This window comes from Clinocottus analis, unplaced genomic scaffold (genome assembly GCF_023055335.1).
Source record: "Clinocottus analis isolate CAN_PGR_092001 unplaced genomic scaffold, fCliAna1.0.p SCAF_2, whole genome shotgun sequence".
NCBI lineage: Eukaryota > Metazoa > Chordata > Actinopteri > Perciformes > Cottidae > Clinocottus > Clinocottus analis.
This window is the reverse complement of record NW_027175931.1, coordinates 8,245,356-8,269,030: the sequence shown is the minus strand read 5'-3', so window position 1 is coordinate 8,269,030 and position 23,675 is coordinate 8,245,356. Positions and strand designations below refer to the sequence as shown.

The 23,675-nt window shown below is 38.6% G+C and overlaps 2 protein-coding genes across 3 annotated transcripts; both read right to left on the bottom strand.

Moving 5' to 3' along the window:
- Positions 1-190: 190 nt before the first annotated feature.
- On the bottom strand, positions 191-18,740 carry porb (P450 (cytochrome) oxidoreductase b). 2 transcript variants are annotated; one of them, XM_068585475.1, is made up of 16 exons: positions 18,664-18,740; positions 16,633-16,846; positions 10,172-10,220; positions 9,182-9,310; positions 8,426-8,578; positions 7,033-7,157; positions 6,652-6,741; positions 5,555-5,653; positions 5,165-5,281; positions 4,923-5,041; positions 4,139-4,320; positions 3,822-3,971; positions 3,387-3,654; positions 2,895-3,040; positions 2,093-2,178; positions 191-1,653 (listed from the first exon to the last, which is right to left on the bottom strand). In XM_068585475.1, exons 2-16 carry the CDS (start codon positions 16,809-16,811, stop codon positions 1,509-1,511), a joined length of 2,037 nt encoding a protein of 678 aa, XP_068441576.1. In that variant the 5' UTR covers positions 16,812-16,846; positions 18,664-18,740; the 3' UTR covers positions 191-1,508. The 2 variants fall into 2 exon arrangements, with proteins under 2 accessions (XP_068441576.1, XP_068441577.1); XM_068585476.1 differs by lacking the exons at positions 16,633-16,846; positions 18,664-18,740 and adding an exon at positions 13,043-13,711.
- A 1,427-nt stretch (positions 18,741-20,167) lies between these two features.
- On the bottom strand, positions 20,168-23,392 carry LOC137790813 (ion channel TACAN-like). The gene is made up of 12 exons (XM_068585345.1): positions 23,324-23,392; positions 22,903-23,021; positions 22,644-22,760; positions 22,482-22,541; positions 22,223-22,318; positions 22,016-22,105; positions 21,763-21,828; positions 21,539-21,600; positions 21,354-21,446; positions 20,949-21,013; positions 20,598-20,666; positions 20,168-20,333 (listed from the first exon to the last, which is right to left on the bottom strand). The coding sequence occupies exons 1-12, from the start codon at positions 23,390-23,392 to the stop codon at positions 20,220-20,222; spliced, it is 1,020 nt and encodes a 339-aa protein (XP_068441446.1). The 3' UTR covers positions 20,168-20,219.
- Positions 23,393-23,675: the final 283 nt, after the last annotated feature.

Below are 23,675 nucleotides of genomic sequence, written 5' to 3'. Positions count from 1 at the left end.
TCAGAAAGAGAAGTTAAACTTTATTGAAACAAAAAAGTAATTGAGCCAATCAATTATTCAATGTTTATTAATTAATAAAAATGAATGACTTGATGAAATCACCCTATTACATCATAAAGAGGAATGAGAACCGACAGCGCCGGGTAAGGTGACTTTCTAAAACAATGGAAGAAAAACAACAACTCAGAAAGACAGTGAAGTGTCAGGGTTTAATTGCTAACTTAATACATAAGGCAATTGTAAAAAGGCACAGGCTGCACTTCAACTGTTTGGCTGAACTCCTCAAACTCACCATATTCACATAAAAGGACTGACTGACAGATGCGGTATGAGACACTAAATGCTTCTTCCCCATGTAGTAGTGCATATGTGTTTGGACAAAGTAAAACAAAAAAAATACAGATAACCATCGAGCAGAGGTGGTTGTTATATGTCCAAGTGTTACTGCCAGAATACAATTACGTTTCAGACTTCTCTGCTGCTAGATGCATATAAAATAAACAACCACTATTTGGGAGGCCAGATCTGGTTTTAAGCACAATATTTTCAATGAACATTTTACAAATATTACAGGTTACTAACAGATTAATGTTTAAAGCCTTTGCTAATATGATAAATACAAAGTACATGTTTTTTTAATGTATGAATGATCTTCCCCTTTGCATCAGTTTGGGCCTCTTAGAAGGTTACATTACTGATCAAAATAACAGCAATTTATGCATAAGAGGCAAAATGGATTGTCAAAAGATAATTGCATACTAGTTATTACAATGTATACATTTTGTCTAGAATATTTCATGTAATTTAAGTGCTTTCTAAAATGTTAAAAGATCATCTGAGAGACACTGAAGTCAGCAGCTTTTGCGCTGCACCAGTGTACAACAGAACGCTCTAAATTTAGACAAACACAGGATCCAAAATGATTTGCTGTGGTGTTCGGTCTATAATCCGTTAATGAATTACATGAAAGTTACAGACTGAATGAGCTTTCCACATTTTCAATTCAAATGTTTCTAATATCAGTGGAATTATATTGTGTATATCCAGAGTTGGGGCGCAACGATTCCCCGTAGCTCTTAGAGTTGTCAACAGCTGCTTATAAAATATATAAAGCTGCTCTAATCGACTCATTAACACAGAACGTAATCTAAAAAAATAAATCTGAAATGAGGATGACTCTTTGCTGTAGACGGAGTAACCGCTGTTGGGTGTGAGACCGCGGCTCAAGTGAGGACTCCAGGCCACACAGGCTGTCGGTCCACATACATTATGAAGTTCCCTTACAAAATACAGATTAAATTTGCTGAGTGTGTTTATCAACAAAACTTGCTGAGGTAGTGTTTGCCTCATGATCTTCTGCTACCTGTAGCTCTCATGAACCAGGGTGACGAACACACACGTAATGTTTATATATTCAGTCCTGATAAAACAAGACGCACAACAAAAATAGACAATTTAAAACACACCACCACTTTGAGTAGTGAGGCTGAAGCTGGTTCCGAAGTTCTTTAACTCCACACATCTTGCGAGTAGCGACCCTTGGTCATCAGTTTCTTGATGTAATCTGTGGCCTGTGCGCGTGTCATGCCTCCCAGTTCTTCTCCTATCTCATAGAGGGCCGTCTGCACATCATGAGCCATGTTCTTGGCATCCCTAAAATCAAGAAAGTGATTGTTTTAGATATCCGGAGATCTTTGTTTTAGTGTCACTTTCCATATTATATTTCCATATTACATATATAGATGTTTTTTCATCTGCTGGAGGATGTTTTCCTTAAATCAAAAGCAGCAATAATGTTCTTATTAACATGGTAGAAGTTATTTGCTATTGATTCATGAATGATGGCAGTACAAATCAATTCTCACTATCCCCCTAAAAAGGTGTCCAAGAGAATGTGTGCTTCCGTATTTCAGCATTTGTTTTACCTCCAGTGTACATTCTCAAGTCCTTTATATCAAATGGTTACAAATGATCATTGTAACAAAATTAAACTACTTAATTCAGTAATATTTTACACACCATAAAACACATTAATATGAAAGTTGAATACATGCTACATTTAAATCTTTTGCTGTTCAGTTGTGTTAATTACCCGCAGACGTAGATATGAGCGTTGTCTGAGTTAATCAGCTTCCAGATGTGCTCCTTCTTTGTCTTCAGGAGATGCTGCACGTACACCTTTATTTTGGGAAACGGAAAGAGGAAACATTGTTCATATGTGCATCATATGGTCGAAAAGTTACACACACTGCAGACAATAAAAAAGTAACAAAGAGTTCATTAACACACACACACACACACACACACACACACACACACACACACACACACACACACACACACACACACACACACACACACACACACACACACACACACTCGATTAGTGTAGGCAGCTGGTATGACTCTGGAACCATAACTTTATATTTAAAAGTTGCTGATAATTTATACAATATTACAGTATGGTATGTCATTACCATAAGAGCACCATTTATTTTTTAAATATCACAGTTATAGTCACCAGTATATTGCGACATGTCGATGGTGTCTACAGTACATTTCTAATCAAAGTAATTATTTCCCAAATGTCAGAATTAGTTATTTACCAAGACAGTGTTCAATTAGTTAATCAAAATGAAGATCATTTTTGGAGGCGTGTTGTTTGGGGTTCAGCCAGGAAGAACTTCATTGAAATATAGGTCAACATGTCACACTACTCATCCCAAAGTTAACCTGTCCCCAACCTTTCGGTTGGCAGCACTCTGCCGGAGCTCGCTGAGCAGCTACTTTTCAGAGACATTGCATAGCATCTCGCCGCAGGCTGCACTAAGCCACTCCCCTGCTGTATCTTGCAGTGAACGACACACTAACGACAGTGAGGGAGACCACCATACCTTTTGCTCCGTGTCTCTGGAGAAGGCGACATTAAGCTGTGTTAGAACTTCGTTCTTCTCTGCTTCTTCCAGCTCCTCCTGGTAGAGATAATCCTCGTTCTTATGTCTGCAGCCGAAAAACATCACCGTCTCGCCAACCTCCTTTCCTACAAACAAAACAAAGGTTATTTTATGCGTGCAAATCATTCCACAAAATATAACATATCAAGTCATTCTCAGACCAAACTGCACACACATTTATGACAATTCAGAAACAGCTACTTAACTGATAGGGTCTGTGTTAAGAGTAACCAAGTATGCTGACAACTGAATTAAAATGAATAAAGAACTGATTAATTGTATCTATGAAATATTTGTGTGGGCAGTGAAATGTACACAAGGACAGAAATGAAACAAACACAAGTGGAGGTCTTTGCCCTCATCATTCTATACTTGTGGAGACACTGGGTTGTAAAAAGGTCAGACAAACAACAACACACAGTATATAAATACCTTGTTGTTTGAGCCAACCTCTCTCTTGGATGAAGCCCATGAAGGGAGCGATTCCGGTCCCAGGGCCGATCATGATCACTGGGTTGGTAGCCTTGAAGGGCAGGCGGAACTGAGACTTGCGGATGTACATGGGAACGGTGGACTTGTGGCCGTTGTCCGTGACCAGTTTGTTCTTGAGCCAGTTGGTGGCAACTCCCTTGTTGGTGCGGCCAGTCCCGGTCGTGTACTCCACCACCACGGCACAGATGTGGATGCTGTTGGGGTGAACCTACAGAACGCCGTAAAGTTACCAACAGCCCTCTGCTATAATCCTCACATCTGAGCAAAGCTTGTGTCTTTGCTACAAACACCCATATCAACAAAAAACATTTGTAAAAGAACAAGTCTGTGAGAAAAGTTAAACGGATAGAACTCGGCCTTTAGTGGGTGATTTACCTTTGAGGAGGAGGCAATAGAGTAATAGCGAGCCTGCAGACGAGGCAGCAGTTCACACAAGTGGTCAATGGGAGGCTTCAAAGAAGGCATATCCTCCAGGACTGCCAGGATGTTTCTATTGGCACCCAACACCCAACTCTGGTAGAGAGCCTGTTGAGACAACAATAAGACAAAACCTTGAAGCATAAGAGCAGGAATGGAAGGGGTGGGGATGATAGCATCAATAACATTTAAAGATGTCACTAGATAATGACTGAATTTCAGTTTGGTGTAAAACATTATTCCAACACCACTAATCCTTTCCACCTGGCACTGACCTTGCCCTCAGGTGAGGAAGAGGCCATCTTGCGCATGTTCTCCTGGTCTTTGGGTTCAGAGGCATACTGTGCCAGCTCATAGAGGACGTTGGTGCGAGGGTAGTTAGTGATGTCCAGGTAGTGAGTAAGGGCTGTGCGGTAGGTGGTGGGGCATGGGAAGGGGTGCTTCTTGTTGGACTCCTCTGAAAAATGTGTAAACAGATTTGTTTGTTTTTTTGTTCAACATAAATGTTTAATAAAAGCATTATAATGTCTGTAACAGATAAATATAGCAACAGTGTAGGTCAACGTATTGTCCTTATTAAAATGAAAAGTAAATGCGTTCTACTTTCATAGAGCTCATTTGTTTCAACAATGTTTAAAACATGAGGATGGTTACTTGTATCGCTACACTGTCTGTATATTAACCAGGTTTGAATTCAATTAATTTTGTTCAGAGGTCACAGAACAAACATCAGTACAGGGAGTTACAGAGAGATAAGCTCATTATGTGAACAAGTCATTTATCATTAAGCCCTTGCTGTAATTGTCATGTTCAATAACGTTAATAAGCACTGAACAGGAGCTGTATCAACTACCAATTATGCCACTACAGGTACATTTGATAACTATAACAGGAACCTAATTTAATTTGTAACAGAATCAACAACGTATCACAGCAATAACCATCTCCTGCAGTAATATAACTATGTGCAATGCATCTGCTGCAAGTCTAGAGATATCAAGGGAGGGTTTCAGGGACGAGCTAGTAATGTCAACGTGCTTCAGGCTTTCAATGCCATACCATCAAGGTTGTTCAGAGAGATAACCGCATCAAGGTCCACTCCAAGGATTTGTCCCAGCTTGTTCACCAATGCAGAGTCATTTGAAGGGAAAACGGCAACGTGGTCTCCCGACTCATATCTGAATATACAGAGGGTGACAAGTTCAGACATTGACCTGTATTCATAAATGAATCATGATCTTTCTTTCCTCTCGTCAAGCGGTACAAGGGAGTCAGCTATAGATGCATCCAACCATTCTCACCGGATCTTGGAGCCTGATATGTCCAGTTCCACGTGCATGAGATGTCTATTGCCGCCTTTGTGGAGTTTGCGGTTGACAGTGACTGTCGCCAGGAATGGGTTTTTCGAATCAAAGGGCCTGTCAATAAAAAGACACTTAAACATAAAGATCACAGGAGACATAACATAACATATGTAACATATACATATATGAAAAAATAATGTTTGATTAAAAAAAGGCTCCGGAAATATGCTCTGAGTGTCCACTAGGGGGCAGAAAGCTTCATTTTCAGAAAGGGAACTCTGGCAAACCTAGTTAAACATGTGGGTGAAATGTGAGCCGTAACTGAGGACACAGGACTCATGATGAATGAGTTCTGGTAATGAGCAGCGTCTTTGCTGAAGTACTCACGGCTTTTGGACCTCAAAACTCTTCAGGCGACCGATCTCTCCCGAGTAGACTTTGTTCATGTTGATGTCGGTGTGCTCCTTCAGCTCATACTGCCGAATGCTGTGAGGGACAATAACTTGAAGTTTCAATGTCTTCTGAAATACTATTGAAATCAATTTAATTCCGAGTGAAATAAAAATAAAAATTAGCTGTAAAGATGACAGCATGCCCACTTATAACACTTGAACATCTTTTTTTTTTTTTAGCATTTGTTCATTTGCAAGTTCCTACAGGTCGGTGGGGTTTATCCTCATTCCATTCTTAGTCAAGATATGGACGTTTAAAAAAAAAAAAAAAAACTTTGGGTGGGGTATAATTTTAAACCAAGCTCATATGAAGTTTATCTGTTTGAGTACAGATCACCGTGTAACTTCAGTTTGTGGTTCAGGGTTGGTAAAGGTAGTTTTATTTCCAAGAAAAAACTAAGCTAAACCAAAAATGTTCAGACACATTAAGTTAGGCCTTTAATATCACATTTAAATTATTACAAAATCATTAATAGTTAAACCAATCAGTTTACCAACTGTTCACAATAATAATAAAGGTTTTCATCATGTTATATAAGGACGAGATTGTTTCATTTCAAACATTTTTGAGATTTCTGGTTTACACGTACGTGATTGTGGAGATGAAATACCAGGTTATGTTAAAAATCAAGTATTGTATTTATATTCAAGCATACTTATAACCTTAAAAAACAAAGCAAAGCCTTTTCTGAACATTCAAGCCTTTGTACAAACCCTTGTGATGATTTTTTTGTTTAAACCTCAGTTAAAGAAGTCCATGTGGAAATTCTACAAAGATAGATATATACTTTTTTTAATCCCCAAAGGAAAATTTGTTGAACTATATTATGAATTAATTATTATTACTTAAGCAATAAGTATAATGTTTAACATTTCTGGCTTTAAGACAGAAAAGAAAGAGCTGATGAATAAAACATTTTTTTAAGGTAAATTAAGACGATTAAAGACAGAAGGGGAGAAAATGAGGTAAGTAAAAATAAGTCAAACTTAAAAGGATGAAACATAAAAATAAAAAGATGAAAGTGAAAGAACCTTGAATCATCTCCTAAGGCTTCAACTCCAAAGTGCTCACAGACGGCCGGCCAGAACTGCTCTCTCCATGAAACAAAATCTTCTTCCAGACTGAAAGACAAAACCAGGCCAGTCAGCAGAGAAAGACATCTAAACACTACTTTATTAAACAAACTAGACTTTGTATTTAAGATATTAACATGTACATTTACATCAGACTCGACAATGATGAATTTGCTTTTTTGAGAACAGGCTGACAACATTTAGATGATTGATCTAATTGAACAAAAGCAGTGGACACACTAGTTTGGCTGCCTCCTGTGTACTTCCAGATCCACACCCAGTTATTTGTGCTGAACACTTTTACACTTGTTTAGTGATCATTTCCTTTCTGGCACTTACTTGCCATCATCATCTCCTAAGCCAAGATCAAAGATGCGCTTTGCCCCGAGTTCTTCCAGCCTTTTGTCGACGTATTTTCCCATTGCATTGTAGTGTTCATACGTCTTGTTGCCCAAAGCAAACACCTGGTGACAGAACAGGGCAGAGACAAACCATCAGTGTGCACTTGATTTAATCCTGAAGCCAATCCACAAAAGCAGTTAATATGGAAAGAAAAGTAAAATGGTTGTTAAGCGTTAATCTGTAACACATGTTCAAATATCAAGTTTTTTTGTCGGACATTAACCGCAACTTAAATACAGAATGAAAACAACGTGCCATACTGAATATTGTACCCAGAAAAATCTCTGCGACTATAATGTATGTAGAGGCTCTAGTGCAGACCAGAGACAACAGATGAAATACAGGACAAGTTCTTCACTAGAATGAGGCCAGAGGCTCGGCACCACAGCGATGACACAATGACACACACGCACAGAGGGCAAGAATCGCTGCTGCAAATCTGTAGCTAATGGGGATCTAAAGAAACTTAAACAACCAGACCAGACCACACAAGGCCCTTTCTTTCATGCTGCACAAAAAGGCCGGCACTGCCCATGCTAGTGAAGCTACAGACTGACATACCATGACTCCAAAAACAAATAGGCTCTGGTCCAAATTTACATTAACAGTATTTTGGAAATATGTCAAAGCGAAATCATTTGCATTTTTTTCTTTTTCAGGGCTATTTTTTTCATCATTATTGTGCAGGCGTTTGGTAGCTAAACAGAAGTTATACATTAATTGTGCACATGGTCACTCATTTTAAGTTCATTTCATAACGTTTAACATTAGTAAACACGGTCTATCAAGGCATCACTGTTTAGCAATTATTTGGGCTATAAATTACTGAACTATTAATAGTTCAGTAATTTGTTATGCCACATGCTTAATGGTTTCTTAGTTGTGCGAAACAAAGGATTTCTGGTCGTGAATTACTGTAAATTAAGATTTATTGGGTTTGTTAGATTTGGGCTCGATGACATCACATTGGGCTTTAGGATGTTGTGACCAGCACTTTCCACCATCCTCTGACGTTGTATAAACCACACAATAAATTGTGAAACGAAAAGGACAGACTGTGCAGAACAGAATGTGTCCATTAATGAATGCGCAGAACAGAGTGTAATACACTATTTGTTTGGTCATTAGCATATTGCATCATATCGTCCCCTTTGTGGTGCTTATTAAATAGATAACCTAATGCCATCATATGTATGTACCACTAACAACAACATAAATCCGATACAATCACATTTATGACCATTTAGACAAATGCACAGTTCTTGTGCATTTGTAAGTATTAGAAAGACATAATTAAAAAAAGAAAAGAAACTTAGGCATAAAGACTCACTGTGTAGGTTAGTCCGGAGAGATCCTCATCATCATTTTCCTGCAGCCAGTCATAGAAGTCCTGGGCGTTATCTGTTGGATCTCCTTCACCATAGGTAGCCATGCAAAATATGGCGAGGGAGTTTTTAATTTCAGACAGTCGGGACAGCTCCCCCTGGGATGAGACACAATAATCAGAGGCAGTGAGCATTGAAGAACTAATCATTTTAAAGAACTTTGTCTTCAATATTTAACCGCCTGCCTCAACTTGCAAGTTATTACATATGACTCACAAATCAAAGCAGATATTTTATGCCTGTCCCGGTTCTCAAAGGAGTGTTGCCGCACATTCCTGGATGAAGCGCGAGGTCATCATTTTTGGCACTTTAAATAATTGTAAATGAAATAACGTGCACATTATGATCAGAGCACATGCTCCTGGCGTCTCTATGGACTTACTTGCCCAAACATGTTTTAGTACAGCAGAGTGAATGTGTAATTAAAAAAATACTTTACTCTTGTATAATTATAAATTGTTATTTGGCCATGGTTTGTGTATGATATCATCATCACAATTACAGATTATAACCACGAGATGTAAAACTGAATGCTCGCTTTGCCAAAGTAACACAGTGACTTCTTCAGTCTTCCGCACTACAGAGATACCTTTTCTATGACACCATCACAAGTCCTTAAATGGCAGCAGCTATTATAAGTAATATGCAACTGAATGATTGTAATCCTGAAGTCTGGGTGTTGTTCCACTGATGCTAATTACCATTTCATACTCCTCTGGATCGGCAGACATTCCTTTCATGCCGTAGCGCTGAGCGTCTTTGGACAGCCTGTTAGCGAACTCTTCTCCGGTGCCCGTCTGGGAGCCGTAGAACACGATGATGTTCTTGCCCTGTCACAAATTGACATGTTTGCATTTACTTGGGTCATTTAAAAGCCTTCTCCCACCACTGCAACAAAAAGCTGACACTTCCCTCTTGTCTGTCATGGTGTGAAACACAAACCAATGTGCAAGCACAACAGATGCAGAATATATTTAGTAATTTACCCAAATATATTTAAAATGATCCAAGATGCTTGTAGCACGATCCAAACTGCATACAAATACTAAATAAATTCACATGACTTGAACGTAATACACACACACACACACAAAAAAGAAATTTCTCTAACATGCACCTTATTTTTTAACAAACAAACAGCTCCTTTGTGCATGTATTTGTAACAATCCTGAAATACTTCATTCTTGCCTACAGTGTTGCCATGAGAATTATTAAAAAAAACAGACAAAATGAAATGGCACTGTGAACCAAAGTTCTTTTCCGCCATCACCATGGGATCTGAACTATTTGCTACAAAACCACAAATTCAAAACCAAAGTCTTTTCTCAAGGCCGGCTTGTCAACTTTTACCATCAAAGTCAAATCTAGAACGGTATGGAGTATTATCACATAAGCAGACCATTATCATGCTTAAATAAAGGAAGACAGCATCATATTCTTCATACACTAAAATGTACTAAAACACATCAACAGGTTTTTATGTGGAAAAAAACACTCTGAGGTTGATCAGCACCCTTTAATGTTGTACATTTTTAAGTCCAAATGGCTCACAGTCTTCTTCTAAAACTCTGAGGAATGTTTTGAAACAACAGCAACAAAACTGGTCCTGAAAGAAAACTATGTTGGAAACACGAGACATTCAACAAAGACACAACTGAAGCAGATGTAATGGGAAGGACTACGTCACTCACTGTTTTCTTCATTTTCTCGATGAAACTGGTCTCTCTTGTGGTGGGTGCTCTAGGGGTGGAAAAACATGTTATACTTAAAGAGTATTGAGTCTTAAAAACAACAGGGACAACTTTTACCATGACACTGCACAATAGAGTCGAACAAGTAGTGATAAGCAAATAATCAGACTCCTCCATCTGCTCAACTCTGACTACTGTTGTCTTTAATATATTTACCTTGTTTATTGTATATGTATATACAGTAAGTACAAAGCTATGTTTCATGTATAAATAAATAAAACATTTTCAGTTACTGAGGGTTTTTTTTTCAAATTGTTATTATTATTAATAAATGCAAATTATTGATTGAAAAGTGTCTGCATCCAAATAAATATGTAGCAAACTCTTGGGCAACGTGGAATTATAACCATCGTTTGTGTTATTCTTACAACAGGGAGCAGCAGAGCAGTGACTCGGCAGCCCGACGAGCATGAGTCGCACTGACCGTGTGTACAAGCTCATGTACCATGAACACCAGTCAACGTAGTACATTGTGCATTTTTTTCAATATCAAAAAGCGTAAGGGGGTTGATTCGTTCTTACTACCGGTTACACCTTATGGAAATTCTCAATCTTGATTCAGATTTATCCAGGGAGTAATTAATGGACGGGAACAGATCAAAACAACATGTGTAAACCACACAGTGTGGAGAAGGGAAAAAAAAAAAGGTACACAGGAAACAAAATCTATTATCGAGCCTAATTAAAGGCAACGCCGCCTCGTTCAGCATCAAAGGTCCAGCTGCAATTCTGTCTGTACTGAAAAATGAATAATGGGACTTCACATAACTACAAGCAGAGGTTGGATATGTTCAACCTCTGCTCTTTTCCACATCTGCAAGCAACAAAGCAGTAGAATAGTTCATTATAGACAATACATGTATTTGCTATATTTGACCACTGCACACGACTTAATGCGTTTCAGAGGCAGGATGATGCCCAAGATGCCGTAAACATGGGCCCCAGTGGCGAATAGAGACTGCACTCTGAAGTGAGGTGTAAATTCCTGATTACAATTTAAAACAGGCCTTTGCCCCCAAGCTGAAGCATTCCTGACAGCTTTAGCAGGCTTTTTATGAAGTTATCAGCTGAGACCGTTCACTGCACCCACAGACACAAGGATTGTCTGAGAATCATTAGAAAAATAGCCAGCTAGGTAACGAGAGCTCACAATCTTTAGTTGCTTCTGTCGACACATAATAATAATAATAATAATAATAATAATAATAATAATAATAATAATAATAATAGTTTCAACTTATATAGCGCTTTTCATAGTACACAAAGACGATTGCATCTTGAGCTAATCAAGAAGTGCATATAAAGCAAAAAATATGCCCTTTGATTGATCTCTCCATCAGTATAAGTCTAAATAAAAATCATTAATAACTGCCTAGTCAGAAAATGCATATCTTTAATTATCCCAATTTTATAAATAGCTGGGTTACTTTATTTAGGCCCTGTTTACATGGGGAGGAAACACATATATATTTATGCGGTTTGGCCTTTTATTTTCACGAAAACAGAGATTTTATCACGGAAAACGATCATTTCTGAAAACTCTGGGCTAAGTGGAGATCTATGAAAACTCTGTTTTCGTGTTTGATCGTGCACTAGGTCAAACAGAGTTTTAGGTCCTCAAACGTCACCGCATGAGACTAGAAATGCCTCACGTCATATATCAGCGTCCTCTGTACAGGTTTGGCATAGTTATGACGGCGCTCGGTGGCGTATTTATGCGGGTTCATGCAAACAGAAAATTTTTGGAAAACGATCTTGTGTATAAAATGTTATTTTTGAAAACGAAGGGGCAGAAATATTCGTTTCTGTAAATACCCGGCTACGTGTAAATGTGGACTTAGTGTCATCATTGAATCTCACTAACGTAGTCTTAAAATGAACCATATACTGGAAAGAAATACACAACATATGGGCAAAAACAAAGGGAACAAATCATGGTTGACGCTGTCAATAGTGGTGAGGAACTAGTTGCATCCTCCTCATTATTATTAAATTAACAACATCATTTGAAGCAGACAAAAGGTGCCTTTGCATATCATGTGTTTTTAATGTCAGTATTTCTAAAACACAAGTAAATCTGCTGAGACTGCCAGTTGGGCTCTGATAGGATGCACATGGTGTCCTAATCCTGAACACCTTTTCCTTCAATGGCTGGAGTGCCACGTGAAAACAACTCATGCATGCTGGCTTTATCATAAAAAAAAAAAAGTATGATGCTCATCATCTGCATGGTGGGATTACATTTTCCATTCATCCACCCAGCCAGGAACTAAATCTCTTCAAAACACTCATTTATGGAGGTGCACTTACTACAACCAATGACGCGTTTTTCAATATGCAATCTGACCGCAGTGAACTTAAACAAGCCTGAAAATATGCAACACAATGTGAACTGAATGCACAGTGTTTGAAAGAACTTGTGGAAAAGAGGAGGGGAAATAGAAGACACCATAATCATATTATATTGGTAGTAAAACAGATTTGATGACAATCTCTCACGTAACCCACTGGGAACATTGTGTGGTTTTTAAAAACACTACCATGTCAGTCTGTGCTAGAAACAAGCAGAATACACTGTACAGAGCTTACTTTGGAAACAAGCCACTAGTTGCACACTTAAAAAAATCACTTACATGATGTCATTTAAAAATGTGCATTGCCCTCGCGTGATCTGTGCCGTCACACTAAACGGGAAGATTAAACAATAGCTGGTGGCAAATGTTTATGACATTTTAATTTCAAGCAGTATAATCATTAAAGAACTACTACTTTTATTGTTCTTTAGAAGGAGCAGTGAATCACTTTACTGACCTCTCGGCAGCATCTCTCCTGTCCTCTGGCAGGGAGAAGACACAGCCCATGGCATGCAGCCCTTTAGCTCACCACTGCCTGTAGCACCACCGGCTAGGCCACGCCGGGAACCGCCACGCTCAAAATCAAAAGCAGGATGTCAACGCTCCAAAACCACAGGATGGAAAAAAAAATAAAACCTGTCCAGAAAAGGCAGCCGGTACCTCGCAGGTTTGGAAGAGCTGTCTGCCTTCACCCTCGGAGGCTCCAACACAATCTGAACTCTGCCTCTTCCTGTGCTGCTCTCTGAAACCAGCAGCGTCTGTTCTGCACACACACACATACACACACACACACACAGAACTCCACTCGCACACACACACACACACACAACCCCACAGAACTCCACACGCACACACACACACACACCCACAGAACTCCACACACACACACACAGCCCGCGAGCCCTGTCAGTGTCTGGCAACCGCTGAGGACACAATGGTGGGAAACTGACTTCCCCATAAAATGTAGCCGAGCTGCAGACCCACCACACTTTTGACTCACACAAACACACAATGAAACACTCTCGGGTTGAAAATGCCTTCCTCTTCATCCCGCCCCTTTTCCTCTCTGGTCTGAAAGGTGTTGGGAACGAAAAAGTCTACAAGATCCATTCTGAGCATTTGGCCGGTTATCAGAGCAACTCCTCGGTGGACCATTGAAGGAAGGGGGGGGGGGGGAGCTGTGAACAGGAGATTTTCTCTAGTATCCCCCGCCCCCATCTTACTGGAGGAGAGAGGGGAATGTCATTGCTATGGCAACCTCATTTATCATAAAAGGATTCTATTTGTGACATGGCCTTTATCCAGTGGCAGAGCAGCTCAGCGCACAGACACACACGCACGCACACGCACGCACGCACACACACACACACACACACACACACACACATGGGGAAAGAAGAATGAAAAAAAAAAAGAAGCAACTCGGGGCAGAGAAAGGGTTGCTTGTCTTTTGCCTCAACTTTCCACCTTTGGAGAGGACTCACAAAAGCAGCTTGGCTCGCCCTCCTCGTTCGCTCTCCAGGGAACTTTCAAAATGGGTTCAGGGCCAAAAACAAAAGCACAGGAAAGACATAGAAGACTACGCCCCCTTCATAACAGTTAGGTAATCACTGCTCCATTTAAGGGGAGGGGAGACCAGCTCTATGTTTTCTTCTTGTATTCGTGCCTTCAACAGATGCACTTTTCCCAAAGAAAAACAAGCTCCACAAGGGTCTTCCCCCCCCACCGTTCGAGCATACCTCGTGTTTTCACACAAATGGTCAGGATCTCCCCCACTTGGCCTCCAACACTGTCTCCATTCACATAACCACACAAAAACTCAGCCACACAGCGAGTGAGGCTGCTGCTGGCCCGAGGCTTCACTCTGGTGACCAAAGAAATTGTGTTGCGAGTAGGGGAGGGACTTTGAAAGTGGCCAGACGGAGAAGGGTCTGCTGAAACTAAGCCACGCCTCTATCCCGCCACTAAATGATGAGTAAGCCTGCTGCTATTTTTACATAATCACCTTATTATTATTATTATTATTATTATTAATAATAATAATGTTATTTGAGTTGCCCCGAGATATTCTTGAATTATTGGGAGAAACGTATATAATAGGGCTCTACAATAATATTTGTAATTTGAGATTCTAAACATGTCACGGACAATGTCTGAGGTGCTGGCTGTGGGAGTTATACTGCACAGGTATACACTGAAGCAAAATCTACAGCACACTGGCCTCTCTCGGGCCAACTCAACACACAGACTGTGGTTCAAAGGGGGTCCTTCATGTCAATGGACAGAAGTTAAATCTGACTATCTATTGCGCAACCTGTTGTGGCTCTCGCTGTGTCACTGATGGCTCGAAGGCCTTTCTCGCACTTACTTTCTATATTTGGGAATAGATTTGGATGATGAATACTGATAGAGATTAGTACGCTTTAAAAAAGATTTTTGGGTGAAAATTGCAAGAGTGAACCAATTTTCTAAAATTTTAGAAAACTGAGCCGATATCTCTCCGTGGATGTTTGCGCGCCACCTGGAGCTTATCCTTGACAAAAATCAGAGTAGCTCTCTTGTCTGTTCCTCGCCACTGTCTCCCGGTGGCTGAATCTGACTGAAGACCCTGGTACTGTCTATCGGGCTGTGAATGGCTCAAGCCAACCCGACATCTCGGACATGGTTAAACACACACGCCCAGCCCCACTACTACGCTCTGCTACAGTCAATTGGGTTGCTACTCCCTCACTACAAAGGGGGCTCGGCTCTCACTACTGTTTGCGGTCCTGGCTCCACAATAGTACAACAAACTCCCAAATGACATCAGGACGACTGAAAAACCACAACTCATCCATCACAGGCCCATAAAATACAAATAATAAAGTGTTCCCCGCCTCATGGTCCCAGTCAGCATATTAAACTTTGAAGATAAACTCAAGTGTCCTCCTGGATACTTAACTGCCTTGAACCACTTTTACTGCTGCATAAGATCGGTCTACACAACAGTTTTAGAACAACATCAGATAAATCAGTGCAGCAGAGCGAGAGGAGAAACAACATAAGATGGAATTGATACCGCGAACAATTAATCATTTTGCAGAGTAGCTACTGACATAAATAACATGGATCGAGGTATAGCCACAACGCCAAACATAACAACACCGGTGTGAGACATACAATGAACTGGAAAACAATAAATCGTTGATCGCAATTATTTGTAGAATTGTCTACTATTATATTTGATTGTGACAGTAGTTATGAGGGAAGAGAAAGGGCTATATATGCATACATAATGTATTGAATGGTATCCTTGGAGTATGTTGACTACTTTACACAGTGATCTCCCTGCAGAGTCAATTAGCTGTTCAAACTGAGAACACAAGTCACACATTTAGACAGACAAACCTAACAACGCAAGGCACAAGGCAAGTTAACTCATTATTTGAAATTGTTAAGTATACCACAGTGGTGTGGCATTTTAAGGCATGACATGAAGAAGAGTAGTTATGATGGAAGAGAAAAGGCCCCCGCTTGAGAGAGGGAGATCAGATAAGTTAAAGTAACAGAGACATTGATAAAGAGCAGGATCAAGAAGAGCGAAACAAAGGTCGCTGCTAGTGGAACATTTACAAGCTTTAAACTGTGAACCCTCACACACTTTCCTCAGGGTTCATATAGTGGCAACATGACCCAGTCTGAGTGAAGGATAATTTATTTTAAAAAATCTATCACACATGCAGATCTCTGAAGATACACACACCTATTCATCATTCTTCTTTATGCTTAACTACAAGCCACGTCCAATGACCAAAACATGACTAAAAAAGTTGCCTTTTTCTACAACATTGTATCGCTTTTACCTAAACAACGGTATGTATGAGATCAAATACAATGTGGCTGGAGATTTTATTTTATATACTTTTCCGCTTGCATTAGGAAGCTCAGGGGTTTCAACTTATTCCTTTAACTTGCAGAACCCTTATTTTTTTATTCTTCTAAAGATGTAGACAGATTATTTATTTAATTTTATTAGAAAATCCAAGCTATATTGTGATGGATACTCACGGTGTGTCAAGCTTCTTGAATTCAGGGATAGGCTCGGGCTTCTTGCGGGACATGAACCAGTAAACAACAAGGCCGACAATCAGGGTGAAGAGGAAGAGGTCCAGGTTGCTGAAAAGAGGCTCCTCTTCATCAGCCACGGGGTCGGTGTGGGCGGTGGTCTCAGCGTCCATGTCTGTCATATTGACAGACAAATTTGTATTTTGTGGTTTTTGGGCTGTAAAAAATGAATTGAATTGAACAACTACTATTAGAGCACAGTCTAATATGTAATATTTTAATACAGCAAGAAAGTTTCATAATCAATTGATTACTCAACAACAAAAACATATCAAATTTAGTTTTGGGGTTTTTTACTCTGCGGTTGGACAGACTGAAAGAAAAACTGAACACCATAATTATTAATGACTAAACCATTATGTTATCTAATGAATTTTATAGCTGAAATTAAAATTCCACTTTTTAAAACAGTCTCAGTTAAAACAATCCAACTGGCCTCTCGGTTTGCCATAAAACTGGTTAAAATGCTGCACAGAGCAATACAATTGCTACCAGATGTGAGCAGTATTCTACATGCCATAGCCTACAATGGTGGCTTTTGTGCCTGCATTATTGGACAATGGGCTGGATACGTGCTATAACATCTGAATCCACTGCTTTCAAATTTCTTGTCATGCATCAACGACAGCAGCTCTTTTCACTGAGCATAAATACACATCATGTCCACGACTCTCAAGTTTCAACTTGGTTCAAGGAGTGAAAACAAATGGGACCGGGGTTTCTCATGTTCCTGTTTTCCGGCTGGTTAAGCGACACATGAACTCAGAACAAACTCGCTTAATAAAGCACTGGCTTAATTACTGCTTGACTTCTGACTAATTACTGACATCTCAAGCAAACCACGTCACCACTGTGAAGCACGAGGTGCCAAGTAAGGGCAGAAGTTGCTGTGATAATATTGTCAGATAAAAACTTTAATGAACAAATCCGTGCAGTGGAATACAAATGAGAGATTGTTTCTCATAATGTGTCATATTTAGAACAGGAACATAGTCACGAGAGAGCAAGTACAGTCTGTATCATTCAATTATACTATGACAGTAGCTAAACAGCAGTTGCGTATGTTTAACTGCATGGTCTGTCAAATGTGTACTTGCTAGTATTGTAATTAACTCATTTAAACTATTAAGAACACAATTACTGATTGTAATTGATCTTGCTGGGTTCACACACAGTGGTGTGTGGCATTTCTAAGGCATGACATGAAGAAAAACGACAAGTGCCGCAGGTATAGACACACAGACACTGCAAGGTCTGACAAATTTGTATTTGCCAGTATTGTAATAGCTTTGTACTTGCTACTATTGTAATATCATCTAATTGTTGTACTTGGACAGACAATACTTAACAACAAGGCAATGTAACTCCTTATTTAAACTAGCTGCTCCCACCGGCAGTTTTGAATGATGAATGAAATCAGACATGGACGAGGGTCACATTAGTTCATCATAACAATTCACCCCAGGTTCTTCTGGTCTGAGCAAATAATTATGTAACACACAAGTGGAACTGGTATCCCATAGCGTGTACGGAAGTTTCACGTGCAAAGTAGACACCAGTTTCATTTATTTTAATGGACTTATAGATGTCGGTGAAGTAAAACGAGGCATTTTAAGAAGATAACCATCAGTAGACCCCGGCTATTGCCTGGACCGTGACAACACAGATTGAAAACACATACTGTGAAACAAAATGACATCTCAACGAGGAGAATACGTGTTGCTAAAACATAACATGTGCAACGTTTGTGTTGTTTTAATCTAAAAAGAAAGAAAGAAAGTTCTCCACTTCAGTTTTCGTATCAAAGAGTCAGCGCTTCTCTTTAGATTATGTTCAACGGACAAAAATAAACTGTAGTTTAAGTTTCTCGTTTTGGTGTAAACCTACAGTCGCTGGCGTGTAATTCCCACAGACTGCCACAAAATAAAGCTGACGCAAAACCCCTAATATGTGTCAGTTTAGTGCATCGCTTACCTTCGCCTCCCGTCTTTGTGTCAGACTCGCACTGTGTTCAACGCGGAAGAAAACTTTCCGCCATTTAGGATGAGACCAACTCAACCCCAGCAGCGGGGGTGGACTGCTGCACTTTCAACGACAAATAATTATAACCTAGAAATTATTAAATTTAATAATACACCTCAGATGTTAGTCTTTTGAAAATACGGTTCTGTCAATGACGTGTGTTTGTTTGTTAATTGCATCTAACACGTATCTCAAGTTGGACCGGTCTATACAGGAATGACTCGATATCACTCGAGGGTGTAACGTGCTCCGTTGCATAACAGTGAGACGCAACTTAAACATTCATGGGCGCAGCAGGTCATGGGTCATGGTTGTGTAATTCAATCAGCTGACGTGTGTATCCTTGACAGACTAAATGGCATGGCCGCCTCGTCCAAAGTGTCATGCGCCACTTAAAGGGTATATTGTTCACAGTTCCAGAGGCAGGTGTTGCATAGCCCAACAACTTTGGAACTATTAACCTCAATACTTAAAGTATAAGAGGTATTCATTATGAAGCATATTGCTCTCAGCAGCAGTGTTCTATACTTAAGTACAATTTTGAAGCAATGTAACTTTACTATGGATGTATGGAAGTCCATTTCCAACGCTATTATATAGAAAAATGTAATATATATATATATATATATATATATATATATATATATATATATATATATATATATATATATATATATATTACATTTTGTTATTATATAGAAAAATGTAATATATATATATATATATATATATATATATATATATATATATATATATATATATATATATATATATATATATATATATATATATAACTATGAGCTATGAGTTTAAAAGTCATACTTCTGAGAAAATAAAGTCAAAATTCTCAGATAATGAAATCGAAATTATGAGACAGAAAGTCAAAATTGTTACAGTTGAAGTATAGTTTGTCACTAAGACTCATAGGTCTATATATTGGGGTACATTTCTGGCCAGGTATAGTAAATAGGTATATAACATTCTAAATACTTGTACAATGTTACATAAGAAGAGAGAATTATATGTACTTTTTAATCCCTGACGGTACAGTCGTACACGCCCAACTACACTCAAAGTTACACAAAGTTTGAAAAAAAGGAATTAGAGGCAGCAATCTAACACATTCAGACAAATAAAAAAGCACAGATTAGATAGATATATATGAAAAAGAAATAAGACACATAGACTAGTAAAAGAAAATACTTTATTGGAGGATACTTGTATTAATATGTATTTTCCTATGTGAGTCATCATACTAATTATACAACGATAAGAACATAGAGGTATTGTGGAGCATAATTCCACCATTAATGGTGCTTGATTAGACGGAATATTGTTTTTTAATGATAGCCAAGACTTATAATGAGTTGGTTGTATAATAGCATAGCACAGCAAAATGTGTATATTACAGCAATAATGATAATATGAGCTCTAAATTTGGAGCTTGGCATTTGAGACAACATTTATGTAGATATGTTGTTAGTGAAGTTTGTTGTTACAGTCGACTATCACAGACTCTTTGATTTTGGATTCCTGTTCTTGACCTTGTGACGGACCACTGCAACAGTGGTGAAAAAGTTCCCCATGAACAGAATAAGGAAGCAGAGGCCACACATCAAAACCTGACATCACAAGAAACATAGAGAACAATGAGTCAGCAGAATAGCTTTCATTCATCATAATTTTCTCAATATATGCAGAGGATCAATTTAATTGAAAACTCATAATAATGTAATGCTGTCAGTATCTTTGATTAAAAAGGGAACACACGGTTAGCCATGCAGACAACAAGATAATAGGTGTTGATTCTGGGTATATTATAGATGAATAGAGTAAGTCTTTTATAATATACAAGCAGGTAAAGGGTGAAATTATATAACACTGACCTGCCATTCTTTACAGTCTGGGAGCAGAGCCATTCTGAAGAGAGAGATGCCATTGAAGAGCTGCCAGAACTACAAGACAAAACAGGAGGACTTAAGGATTTAAGCTTGCTTGTAGAAAAGTGAATGTATAAAAGTTGCAAGTGTGCCAACACAGCCACGCTAAAGCTTAATCAGATCACCAAAAACCTTAACATTGTCTCAAATCATGCCTGACAATGCAGAATAATATCAAGTCTAGAATGACATCAGCATTTTTTAAACAGTTGTTCAGTTATCCAGTTCATAATCATGACAAAGCATGATTTGTTAGAGGACATTTCTGAAGTAAATTGTGAATCAGAATATACTCACATGACCAAAAAACAGGAAGGGCAACAAAAAAGTCAACCCTTTCCACATCCACGACTGAAATCCCTCTACAGAGCAGAATAGAGTTCAAATAGTTTTTGACATTTTTTAACTTCCACATATATTTATAACAACAGTGACAATGATAATTTTAAGAATAAGAATTTTCCTTGGCAGAAGGTGCAACATTAGACATGAGACGTTAGACGGGCCAAACAACAATCAACAGTCCACAACAACAACAGTGCAATGTGCATTAATGCAATGTGTATTAATGCAATGCGTATTAATGTCTAATTGAGCATTTTGGTCCCTCAAAAGTGAAACATCTTCACTAAAATATTCAATCATGATGCGCAGGCTGAGTGAGTCTGTATTGCGTGTCCTTGGTGTGTCGGTGTATCTCACCCACGGTCAGATCCATGTTGTGTCGTTCTCCCAGGGCTCGTAGCCTGTACAAACATCCACTCTGATAATAGCACTGCAGACACTGAACAAAACCTGTGAGTTGCAGATGAAAGAAACACGCATCAGGTTTAGGGTTAGGGTTTATAATATTAAAAGGTTTGAACGAATGCATATTTTAACCGTACTTTGATACAAGGAGTAGGCGAGGAACTGATTCCTGAATGTCTTGTACAGGATCCCATCTGGCCTTTTAGGTGTGAAATGGAGGATATTCATTATTATACAGTAAAAATACAAAAACGTATGTGTAGATAAGGATCACAGCAAGCAGTGTATAAGTTAAATTTTCTAAATGTTTTGGTACATTGTTCATTATTTCCTAATCTGTTTTTAATCTTTCTATACTCACCATGTCAACATTACACCTGACAAAAAAGCTGAGATGTAGTGATGGAAAACCCACCAGCCCTTAATTCTATGATGCAGAACACATTTAGTTATTAAGATTTGATATTTTACACTTTTACACTCAAATCACATTTGCTTGAGCAAATAATTACTAATTGCCTTTAATAATGTATGAATTGAAAGTTCAGAGAGCATACCAATATGCTTATTATGAGAAAGTTATTATTTTATGTTAATAGGCTGAAAGAGTTGACCTGGAGCCGTTGGCGATCAGGATACTTTCTCTGATTGTTAATGTACAATAGTACCACACCAGCAGGAAATTGAGGATTGCATCAAGAAATCTAAAAGAAGACATATATAACAAGGGCTGGGTTAAGACATACAGTAAACACAGCATCTTATTGATAAACTCATTGTCACGGACAAGGCTGGAGCAGCTGTGATGTGAAAATTCTTACCTGTAGCTCACGAAGAAATAGAATATGAAGGACAACAGCAGCAGGATGACTGTGAGGTACAGCTTGAACTTCTCGTATTCATCTTTGTAGGCAAATCTGACAAAGACATGATAAATGCAGTTGTCAATTAACAGTCCAAGGCTTTAATCAATCAGCCATGGCAATGTTTAAATTAGGGAAATAAATAATTATTTTCAGTATTAATAAAGTGCTTATTTAGTTATATAGTTGTGTGTTAGCGTTGATCGTCACTGCTTACTTTGACTGCTTACTGAGTAGAGTGACGTTCACATTTCCAAGAACCAGACTGAGGTACAACCTGAAATATGAAACAAGCATGTTATTTTGCTCATATACTTTATATAATGCAATGAATTTTTCATCTGTTTTCATGACATTATGTTAAAATAGAAACTATCACCCGTTTTTATTGGGAAGGAAAGCTTCCATTTCAGAGAAAGCATTTGGTCGAGTCTTTATGTTCTCAGTTATTTCAGCCAAGGTCTTGGCATCTTCCTCTGATGGTCCTTTGCTGCGTCTGACAGATGTTGTAAATGCATATAACATTAGCACAACATGACATGTTTCTTTGTGTGTGCTTATTGAACTGAAAGGGGTCCACTTTGAAACTAAGCCTTTCCTTCAGGAATATGTATGCATTTGTGTGCGTGTAAACTAACGTTTTCACGAGGTGGGACACCTCCTTCAGTTTGCTGCGCTGACTTGAAATGGAGGAAGAGCATTTTTTTTGTAGTTTGGAAATTTCCTTCAATTTCAGTAAGTACAGTCTGTGTGTTTCCTAGATGAGAAGAACTTAGGGTTACATCAAGAACCAAATCAAGAAAATGTAGATTACAATGAGCATTTAAACATTTAATCTTTTTTATTTTTACAGAATATGTTATAATCCAGAGCACAAGGTATTCTACTTGAATTTACTGACATATGGAAGTTCACAAAAGGGGTTTTAAAAACATTTCATCATGTGATATATGTAATGAATTAACACAACCGCAAGCAAACAGTATGTTGAGCATGACTTATACAACTGCTCTATGTGCATAATCAGACGCTGTCAGCTGATTTTAGTCCGATCCTTACCAGAAGTTGTTGATACTCTTCTTCCAGACATTTCCACTCCTCCAGAACGACTCTTAAATCTTGAGGCATTTTGTAAACATGTTAATTACTTACTACGTTTTAAAATAGTTTAGCAACCAAATAGCTTGCACCTACTGCCATGTTGGAGTGTGTTTCTTCAGGGTGTGTATCACTTCCCCATGGACGGTTTATTGCATAAAATGAACTTTGGCTGGTACAAATGTGCAAGATTTTGACTTGGATATTGTTCTGTGAAACTTCTTCGGTTATCACATTGTTCAGTTATCACACACAGATGGGCAATATGTTATTGTTAGCTATATTACAACTACATACATAATTCAAGGACTAA